Consider the following 10,801-nt stretch of genomic DNA (forward strand, 5'->3'; position numbering starts at 1 on the left):
TGCAGAGGAAGATCACGTTGCATTCCACGTTTGGCATGAAGAGGATGAAGGACTGTGGGGCGTTTCTAAAGTCAAGGATCTCTGAGTCCAGAAAAGAGGGTGTGGAGGGTGGTTGGGCTGTGGCCTTGGCCCCAGGCGAGACCCCCTGCCTCCCAGCCCAAGTGTGGGGAGCACTAGGGGAGAAAGAGAGAAGGGACAAGAGGAGTTGCCAGCTGAGCCGCTTGCTCTGGGCTTCCCACCCAGGGGACCCCGGGTTAGTTGCCCCTGGACGGAGCCTGTGGACCTGTCCCTGGGCAGCTGAGGCTGGGGGCAGACAGCGTGCTCCAGGGGCAGGAGGGGCCGTGGTCAGGGACCTGGGAGAAGGACCAGGCCTGTCCCTGGCCGCAGGGGCAGCCTGGAGTTCATGGTCAGCAGCTAGAGTCAGGGCCCAGAGTCCAGCACCAGGTCTGCCTGGCTCGCATGAGCTCAGGGAACACAAGGCCCTCAGGTTGGAGAAGGGGGAGCCCCAAAAGTCTGAGGGAGGCAGAAGGAAGTAGAAGGTGGCCCTGACCAAGCTTAGGAGCTGCTGGCTGTTGTAGATCAGACATAAACTCGGGCTGGTCCTTCCATGCGATACCCCTGTGCTGTGCACCACTTCGAGAGTGTTACAGAGCTGTCTGTGGGGAGCAGCAGCCAGCGGAGCACCCCCATTGGCTGCTGACCCCTGTCCTTTGGATGGACCTGGTATGACCCCAGCGTGCCCCTGTGGGGGCCCAACCTGTGTGCTGGATTCCTGGCCGGGCCGCGGAGCTGAGCCAACTTCGTGGTTGCGCCCACGCAGCGCCAGGGAATGAAGCCTGGTGGAAAGCAGAGTGTGTTTAGACCATTATGGGACTTAACCACATGAAGCCGTGTGAACCTCCGCAGCATGGAAGAGCTGTCGGGGACGCCGCACCCCGGCTGCACAGCCCTGCCCTCCCCGCGGGCCGCAGTAGCCAATATGGTCGTGTGTGCGCTTGGGGCCAGAGCTGAGGGTCCTGTCCCTCCCGGAGGGCACGCTCTGCTGGGGCCAGCGGGCTGCAGTGCAGCCTCCTGCCTTCTCATGGGTCCAAACGCTCCCGGGGGATTCTGGCCCATGGGAGTTTGTACCTCAAGCCACCGTCTGTGGCAGCACATGGAACCTCCACACTCTGGCCAATTATAGTGACATGACCCAGTTTATATGGAACTTCTCCGATGACCGACAACCTTGTGTAACTGTGTGTCTGTGTCATATAATTGTGATGTCCTCTTTTGTGACATGCCTGACCAAGTCTTTGTGTTAAAAACTGGGGACCTGTGCAGGTTCCCTACCCGGCTCCCCACTCGGCTTCCCTTCTAGAAGGTCGCAGGTGTTTGGCTGCATCCAAACGTAAGGAGGTGTCACCACAACAAACTGTGAACACATCAGTGAGTAATCGTGGGAAACGCAGCACACCCCCGGCCCTGCGTCCCGGGCACCCCTGTGTGGAGGCGACCCCCTCCATGTGCCCCTGCTGCCCCTCTGCACGGGGTGAACCTGGGCAGGGCCCGCAGGCAGCAGAGTGTTGCTGTGGTGTCGCACAGCTGGGGCCTTGGGTAGACAGCTGCCATGGCCAGAGGGAGGTGGCACAGCCGGCAGGGCCCCAAGAGAGTGCCCTCGGCGCTTTATTCTCTGGTCAGCCTTCCTGGACAGGAGCTGTGGTGCGTGGATCCACAGACACCTGCTGGGTGTGTGGGTGCAGGAATGGCCGCCTGCAGGGCTCTGCCCTGTGTGTGGGCAAGGTGCCCACTGACCCAGTGCACAGCACTACAGCCGCCTCCTGTCCGGCCGCGCTCTCGCCTGCTCTGGGTGGCTGATGGGACACAGCCGAACCACCATGCAACCCCCACGCTGCTCCTCCGGCACCCAGAGCCACCACGCAAAGCCCAGGCTGCAATGCCCTGGTCAGGCCGAGGCTGGGTGGGGTTGGCCTTAGGGATAGCAAGGACGCCGCAGGGCAGGTCAGTGGTGCTCTGCCCTCGGCCTCTGCACAGGTTTCCCTCCAGTGCCTTGGGCATGCGCTCGGACACCCAGAGGGAGCTCCAGTTCAGTGCAGTGATTTGAGGAGTGAAGCTGTGTGTGTGTATGTGTGTGTAATTCTGCCTTGCAAAAAATATATATAAATCTTTTTTAAAATGTAAAAGAGGGACCCGGCGCGGTAGCCTGGTGGCTAAAGTCCTCAGCTTGCATGCGCCAGAATCCCTATGGGCTCCCGTTCTAATCCCGGCAGCCCTGCTCTGGATCAGCTCCGGCCATTGCAGTCACTTGGAGTGAATCATCAGACAGAAGATCTTCCTATCTCTGCTCCTCTCTCTGTATCTGACCTTCCAATAACAAATAAATCAATCTCCTTTTTAAATGCAGACAAAATGTGCATTTCTAGGAACACTTTGAAGCCCCTCGTTGGTATGTACAGATGAGGGGTCTTTAAAGGTTATGAATAGGACAAGCAAGTTATGACTGGGGGCTGGCATGGCGGCAGGCTAAGCCTCTGCCTGCCGGGCTGGTATCCCATGTGGGTTCCAGCTGCCCCACCTGTCAATCCAACTTCCGACTGTGGCCTTGGCAAGCAGCGGAGGCTTTGCACCATTGCATCCACGTGGGAGATCTGGAAGAAGCTCCTGGCTCCTGGCTTCGGATAAGCTCAGTTCTGGCTGTTGTGACATTTGGGGAGTAGACGAGCAGATGGAATGTCCCTCTGTCTCTCCTTCTCTCCATAACTCTACCTTTCCAATAAAAATAAACCTTAAAAAAATTAAACTATTATAAACAAACCAAAATGGATTTCAAAACTTTTTACACCAAAATGCACTTTTTTCCGTTTCCCGTTTCCTGTGAGCTGGTGTGTCTGCAGACAGTGCACACATGTACTGTGCCCCCGCACCTGCCTGTGCGTGTTGTAAATACAAGGGGTGCCCTGTACCGGAGGTGTGCTCTACGACGGGAGTCCGGACGAAGGGAAGCTGGGGCTCCCCGGGGACCCCACGGCAGGTCTGCTGCCAGTGCGCACCGAGCCCAGCAGGCGTTAGCCGCGGGGGACGCTCAGAACACTCAGAGCACTTGGGGAGCACCGTGAACACTCCCACAGCGGGTCTCTAAGTCTCTAAGCACCAGCAAAGGACGTCCCTCATGACCAGGGGGCTGACGTTGGACAGCGAGGAGCGTGCCCTGCCCTTGCCTGCCGCAGCCCAGTGTTGAGCCCACCCCCTTCCTGCATGCCTGCACCTCTGCAGGTCCCCAGGGCTGCACATCCCTCTCAACTGTGTAAACACTCCAGGAAATGAGAGTAGGAACCAAGGACCCAGCACTCCTGCCCACCACTCCTGTCCAGGCCGCCTGACAGGACGCAGGCCCGTGACCTGGGGCCACCGGTGGATGGGCGCCACCCACAGGCCTGGGGACCCAACTACAGCCAATGAACATTTCAAGAACGGCTCAATAGCCTAGTGGCTAAAGTCCTCGTCTTGCATGTGCAAGAATCCCATACGGGCGCCGGTTCGTATCCTGGCTGCTCCACTTCCCATCCAGCTACCTGTTGGGGCCTGGGAAAGCACTGGAGGACGGTCCAAAGCCTTGGGACCCTGCACCCACTTGGGAGACCCAGAAGATGCTCCTGGCTCCTGACTTCGGATCGAGTCAGCTATGGCCATAGTGAACCAGCGGATAGAAGATCTTCCTCTCTCTCTCCTTCTCTCTGTATATCTGCCTTTACAATAAAAAAAAACTTTAATGAAAAAAGAGTACATTCCAGTGTTATTAACAAAATCAGCCCTGCTAAGGATAGGAAACAAAGCTGATAGGAGAAGAAGGCATTCACGCCAAGCTTCTCCCCCACACAGGGAGGGCTTGGAAAAACTGGCTACTGTTCCAGGGGCCCACGCTGCCCGGGGGAGGTGGACAGCTGGATACATCAGACCTGCCCGCCTCCCTGACCAGCCCGCCTCCCTGACCCTCACGGCCTGAAGTCCAGGAGCTGACTGGGGCTGAGACGTCTGCGGGGGACCCCAGGTGGGTGCACGGTGAGCCCCACAGGCAGGCGCCCTGCTAAGGCCCCACAGCCACGGTGTCCACCTGCGACCCCCTCCAAGCAGGTGGACGGATACAGCCGGACACAGCTCCAGCCCCAGAGCAGCGGCCACGCGGGCCCGTCCTGCAGGGGACCTGCTGGTGACTGGGCACCTTCACCTCCTGAGGCCCCTGGGGGATGTGCAGATGAGCCCGAGCCTGCTGGGAGGGGGCGCACACAGCCTGGTGGGCTGTCTCCCCCTGCCGCGGGCAGCCGGCAGAGGGTCTCTGCTGAGGAGGCCCCTGGGATCGTCCTGGGGCCCCCGTGAGCCCCAGGGGAGGGTGGGAGAGCTTGGGGACCTCTGGAGCGTGTTCCTCAGAGGGCTGAGTCAGGTTGGGTCGTATTCCCCGGTTGCGTCAGGTTCCCTCAGGCTCCCTCAGGTTCTGTCGGAGGACCAGGTGACCCTGCTGGGCCTGGGGTGGGGTGGGGCTGAGCGGCCCGGGAGGGCCCCTAAGGGCCACTGCCCCCCGCGCTGTGCCATCAGCTCTGAGGGCAGGCCTTCAGCCCGCGGGGTTGGCCCGGCGGCTCCCACCCTGCCTGCCAGGGGCCGCCTGACCTCCCTGCTCTGCCACCTCAGCTGCCCACACCGCAGCCCGGGCCTGAGCTCAGGAGGTTTCTGGAAAGTCAAGCACTGCAGGTTCTCCTTGGACGGGAACGGACCCTGAACCCAAAGGGAACAATTCTTCCCCCTCCTCCTCCCTCGCACCCCTCCTTGTCCTCCTCCCCTCCCTCCCCATCCTCTCCCCCTCCCCTCCCCTCCCGAGGCCCCAGGCCCAGCTTGCTCTCCCTCCTGTCCCCAGGCAGCAGCGAGGCCATGTGCCCCCCGCTCAGCGGGCGCCACGCCTGCGAAGGCGTCTCCCGCCTCTACGTGTCCTGGCTATACCAGCTCCAGCACGGGCAGATGCGCAGCTGCTTCGCCTGCTTCAAGATGGCCTTCCTGGAGCTCAAGGACTCACTGGAGGTGGAGGACTGGGACGACACCGACTCCTGGGACCCGGAGCCCGAGCCTGAGGAAGCCGAGGGTCCGGGGCAGCCGGTGCCGGGGGGTCCTGAGGCCTGGGGGGCCGGGGCCTCGGCTGCCACTGCGGGCGGCTCCGAGGAGCTGGGCACCAACGTCCACTTTGTGCCCACCCAGCTGGATCTGCAGGACGTCGTGGCCCTGTGCCGGGGGCCCGAGGATTCGGACTGGACCCAGGAGCTTCCCTGGAGATTTGGGGACGTGCCTTCCTGCACCCACTGGCCCATCTCCACCGCCCCGTGGCAGGAGCAGCTCCGCTGCATCAGAGAGATGCCCCTCAAGGAGCCTGGGGCCCCTGCCCCAGCCCAGGACTAGTTGCTAGACCTGTAGTGTCGGCCTGGAGGCCGGCTCTCCCTAGGGACCACCATGAGACTGTCCAGCTCCGGGTGGTACCCTGGGTCAGGTCCTAAGACTCCTGGGTCAGGCCCTCCCTTTGGAACCCAGAGCTGACGCTGGGAAGGCCAGCACTGCCCACTGCAATGCCTGCCCACCTCGCAGCAGCTGTGGGAGCCATGGGTACAGTGTGAGGGATAAGCTCAGTGCGGCCCCCTGTGCCTTCAGCCAGCCCTCCATGCAGGGCTGCGCCGGGTCAGTGCAGGCCGCAGGCGCCGTCGGGCGGTGGGGTGAGAGGTGCCCTGAGCTGGTGTTGAGGCCGTGGCCTTGCCTTTGCCATGCCCTGGACAAGATGGAGGACGGGGTCCTGCAGAAAGAACTACGGCGACGGTGCTGCTGGATGTGGTGAAAATGTCCTGGAAATCCCGCATTGTGGGTACGGGGTGCTACGCACATTGGTGCCGGGCCCCGGGCACACGGTGTCTGTCGCTCAGCTCTGCCAGCCACGGGCCTCACGCCTACACGCAGTGGATTGCCACAGAATGTCCTTGGAATGCCCGCTTGGCTCTGGGCGCTGTCCTGAGCATTGGAGGAGTTGGCACTTGAAACAGGAGGGCACCCAACAGGAGACGGAGGAGGCTGGCTGCCCTCGCCTGTGACCTGTGGGCAGCTGCTGTCCCCGTAGGGCAGCACCCATGTGACTTCCAGGACCGGCGGGCGTGGCTGCACCGTCCCTTTTCCTGGGAAATGGGGTATTTAATATTGTTGTGCCACTTCCTGTGGCTACTTGAGCGGTCTTGTACAAAGTGTTTTTGAAGCGTGGGTTCTGTGTGTCATTCTTTGTGGGGACAGCTGGTAGCTGGCAGGGTTGGGCTGGGCCTGGTGCAGGACCCATGGTCCTCGCCATGAGGGCCCTAGTGGCAGAGGAGCCCCTCTAGGGGAGGACAGGGGGATGGCCGAGCCTTGCCCAGGATCCGGCGCCCAGCTACACATCCTTGCCCTGTATCCTGTGGCTGCCCAGAGCAGCCGGGGACGGGCCAAGGACGGGCCAGGGAGAGCAGGGCAAGCTTCCAAACCTTGAGTAGCAATGGTCCCCCAGCCTACAGCAAGGGAAGCCAACAGAGATCCCAGCCCGGGAAGGACCCTGCACTTGGGTCTCCCAGAGAGGCGGGCTCAGACCCTCAGGGACACTGAGCCCCCAGTCCAGGCAACTCATAGAGCAGGTGCTTCTCCGGCGACCAGCTGCCTCTCATGGCGCTTTGGGATGGGAGCGACTGCACATCCCCCTGCACACCCTGGGGGGAGGCAGCGACACTCGCCCACACACATCCCCTGGAGCCTGCCCCTCCGCCCATCCTGCAGAGTGAGGGGTGAAGCCCAGGCCTCACAGTGCCTCCCGCGCCCCGCAAGCCCGCGCCAGGCTGCCTGCAGCCTGACAGAGCCCCACTGCGCCAGCCACGCCCTGGGCTGCCGGCCGCTGGCCCTCAGGGGAGCTGGCCTGTGGCCAGTTGGCACTGAGAAGGCCCTGTGTGAACACCACATTGCTGGGCTAACGTGGCTTGGAATGTTATCTCAGCTCAACCTGCTCGTTCTGAAGCGAGAGCAGCCAGAGGCGGGGCGGAACGCAGAGGCCACCTCCCCGCTCCGGCCCTGCCCACGGGTCCTGTAGCGGCACAGGTGCTGGGCTGGCAAGCACACCTGACATTGGGTGCAACCCACCCCTCAGCCCTCACCACCATGGTGGGGCTTGCTCGCAGACCCCTGGGGCCCCTGGGGCCTCTGCTGGGGACATGGGGGACCCCACGCCCAGCCTCACCCACTGCTGCCGCCACTAGCACTACACAGCCCAGACAGGGCCAGCCCACACAGAGGCAGGGGCCTCTGGGTCAGGACCAAACCGAACCCACAAAGCAGATCACAGAAGTTGGGCTGCCCAACTGAGCGTACACGGCTGCACGCACCTCTCTCCCTGGCACTGGTCGGTCAGCCAGGCCAGGGACTCATTGCCTGCTGATGGCTCCCCCTGGCGTCACCCCAGGCTGTGCAGCTGCTGGTTGGGCTCCTGGCAAGTCCAACCACCCCTGCCAGCATCAGTTCCAGCATGCTCAGCTTGGGATGCCGACGTCTCTGTGGGGTGAGCAGCTCGCTGTGAATGCTTAGTGCCCCCACCAGCCATCTGTCCATCCACGGGCAGGTGCCACGGAGAGAGGGGCTCAAGGCTCCTGCCCCGCCCTCACCACGCCAGGTGCTGCCAGCAAACTGCCCCGGTCTGCGACAGGCGGGGCACTGCCCGCCACCTGGAGCCTGTCAGGCTGGCCTGGCCCTGACCCCCGTATCCCCATGTCCCCATGTCAGAGCCCAGGCCCTGTCGCTGGGCCCGCACTGCCTCCTTCAGTCTTGACCAGCACGCGCTGCACGCAGAAGGAACCAGTCGAGGTTCCCAGTCCCCGTGTCCCTGGCAGCAGTGTGAGCCCAGGGTCCCCCTCACAGCTTCAATCATTCCCCTAATCCCGGGAGCGGGAGACGGGGCCCTGACTGTGGGTGTTGGTCCTCGGTCCCAGGGGATGTGGAAGCCATGCTGCAGCCCGGCACCGCCAGCCCTCACGGTGACACGCCCCCACAGGCGTCCGCACCACCCATGGAGGTAAGAGGGACCCTGTGAGGGCCGCGCCTTGGGTGGGCAGTCACTCCAGGGACCACGTGCTGGGCGGCTGAGGGTGAGAGAAGCAGGAGAGCCTGGGAGGGCTGCAGGGCCAGGGGACCCTGACAGAAAACCTGTCCTGGGGCCAGGGCAATGGCTCAGCCATAATCCTCCCCTCTAAGCACAGGCTTCCCATATGGGCAGAGGTTCACATCCCGGCTGCCCCACTTCCCATCCAACTCCCTGCCTGTGGCCTGCCAAAGCTTTGGGCCCCTGTGTTGTGGGCTAAGGAGTTGATTAGCACTCGTTAAGCTGGGCACTACAGGCAATGGGCTTGGGGCTGAAAGCACCTGGTCTAATGGAACTCAGCTGTAGCCAATATCCTGCGAATGAGGGTGAGGGGGAGGAGTAAACAAGGAGAGACTTCCACCATCGCTGGTCTCCTGTCGGTGCCTCATCCCCTGATCCTTGCCGTGTCCACGTTTCTGGCTCTGCTGGCCGGAACACCCCTGCACTTGTGTGGAAGCTGCTGGCTCCTGGCTTTGGATTACCTCAGCTCCGGCCACTGAGTGAGTCAGCAGACAGATCTTTGTCTCGGCTCTTTTCTCCATAAGTGGTCTGTCCTTCCAACAAACAAATCAATGTTGAAAAAAAAAGGTAGAAAGAGAACTCGCCTCAGCAGTCTTGCTGGAGACAGAGCCAGACCCTGAGTGCCCAGGGTGGAGGGGCATAGGGGGAGCCCAATAGGGGGAGGCCTGAGGGACCAACCCATGTCCTGAGCACTCAAGCAGGGGAGGCAAGGAGGAGGAGTGGGGAGCAGAGAGGAGGAGTGGGGGGCGGAGGGGAGGAATGGAGGTGCAGAGGGGAGGAGTGGCTGGCCCCTCCCCAGCACCAGGCTCTGCTCTGCACCACGGCGCTGGGGTTGCAAGAGCAGGACACTGAATCACAGTGGCAGCGCGCCCCACCTGGCGAGCTCTGCCCGGGGTCTGGTCTCCCTTGAAGGCCCCAGGAGCCCGAGGACCGGAGTGGTGCTGGACAGCCCCCTGTGCCCAGCGGGTCTGAGGGGCCAGCAGAAAGCAGAATCCCGGCCCTGGAGGCCCAGAAGTGCGACCTGCAACAGCCTGCGGTGCCCCGCGGGCAGCTGGTGGAGAGACTGGCATCTGGGGGCAGGGTTGGTGTCAGGGTGCCGGGCACAGCACATCAGGAGGAGTGTGGGAACCCCAGCCTGCCCAGTCCCCACTTCCTCCAGCCACAGCCAGGATGAGACAAGCCCCACAGCTTCCCGAGCCCCGGCCAAGCTGATCTGCACTTCGGTGTGTCCCCCACCGTCCATGGGTGCCGGTAGCCCTCCTGCTCCTGGCCACAGAGCACTAGTGCGTCTCGAGGTCCTACCCTCCAGCCAGAGGACGGTGAGACCCAGGCGTGCGCCCAGCCCCAGGAAGTGACCGTGCCACCCCAGGGGCTGGACTTGCAAGGCGTGAGCCACAGCTGCAGTGGACAGCAGCCAGTGGGTGCCCACCGCAGACCCTGGTGGTCACTGTCAGAGCATGCAGCCCGTCGCAAACCAAGGGCAGGAGGTCCTGGCCGGGGAGCAAGGAGCTCAGGAGGCCTTAGCTCCACCACTGCTCAGCACTGCTCGGGCCAGCCAGGCCCCTGGTGGGAGCGGCCATGGTGGGAAGAGTTAGAACTGGGAGGAGCCAGGGTGGGAGGAGCTAGAACTGGGAGGAGCTAGAACTGGGAGGAGTCATTGGGTGGGAGGGGCCATGGTGGGAAGGGCTGGAACTGGGAGGAGCCATGGGGTGGGATGGGCCAAGTGTGGGAGGAGCCATGGTGGGAGGAGCTAGAACAGGGAGGAGCCATGGTGGGAGGAGCCAAGGTGGAAGGGGTCATGGTGGGAGGAGCTAGAACTGGGAGGGGTCATGGTGGGAGGAGCCGTGGGTGGGAGGGACCAGTGTGTAAGGAGTCGTGGTGGGAGGAGCTAGAGCTGGGAGGAGCCAGGGTGGGAGGAGCCAGGGTGGGAGGGCCTGGGACGACGTGGGGTCACCCTTCAGCACCCACAGCTCCCACAGAAGCCAGGAGTCCCAGGAGGACACGCTTGGCCTGAGCCCCCTCCCCTCGCTGCCCGGCCTCCGGGCCCTGCTCTGCTGACCCTGCCTGCCTCTGGTGCCTGGGCCCCTCTCCCCGCAGCTGCCCCCCAGGGCTCTTCTCACATGCTGGGTCCTGCCAGTGCCCCTAAGACCTTGTTGGAGCTCAGCGTGTCCCCTAAGCTGGAAGACCCCAGGGGTGCTGGTGGAAGGTGGGTTGGCAGGAGCCCACGCCCAGCCTCCGCATGGCTCTTGCGCTCAGAGTCTCCTGTCCTGATTGGTTAGGGTTACAGGAGAGGGAGATCCTCCATCCACTGGCTCACTCCCCAGATGCCCACAGAGGTCAGAGCGGGCCAGCCTGAAGACAGGAGCCCTGAGTCTCCCACCTGGGTGTAGTCCCCAGGCACTTGAGCCGTGACTCCAAGGTGCATTGGCAGGGAGCCGGATGGGAAGTGGAGCAGCCAGGACTAAACCAACATGTGTGGGGTGCTGGCACTGCAGGGGCAGCATTGCTACCTGTGCCACAATGTTTATGTGTGCCAGTCACTCCCGGGGTTCAGGGCAGCGGCCAGCAGTGCAGGCACGGCAGCCACTGGGGTCAGTGGGGGCCAGGAGGCAG

The 10,801-nt window shown here is 62.9% G+C and overlaps 1 protein-coding gene across 1 annotated transcript; it reads left to right on the forward strand.

The window, feature by feature from the left end:
* Positions 1-3,924: 3,924 nt before the first annotated feature.
* Positions 3,925-5,439, forward strand: LOC101528494 (testis-expressed protein 19-like). Its single transcript, XM_058675670.1, has 2 exons — positions 3,925-4,048; positions 4,907-5,439. Exon 2 carries the CDS (start codon positions 4,921-4,923, stop codon positions 5,437-5,439), a length of 519 nt encoding a protein of 172 aa, XP_058531653.1. The 5' UTR covers positions 3,925-4,048; positions 4,907-4,920.
* The last annotated feature ends 5,362 nt before the right edge of the window (positions 5,440-10,801 follow it).

This window comes from Ochotona princeps, chromosome 17 (assembly GCF_030435755.1).
Source record: "Ochotona princeps isolate mOchPri1 chromosome 17, mOchPri1.hap1, whole genome shotgun sequence".
NCBI lineage: Eukaryota > Metazoa > Chordata > Mammalia > Lagomorpha > Ochotonidae > Ochotona > Ochotona princeps.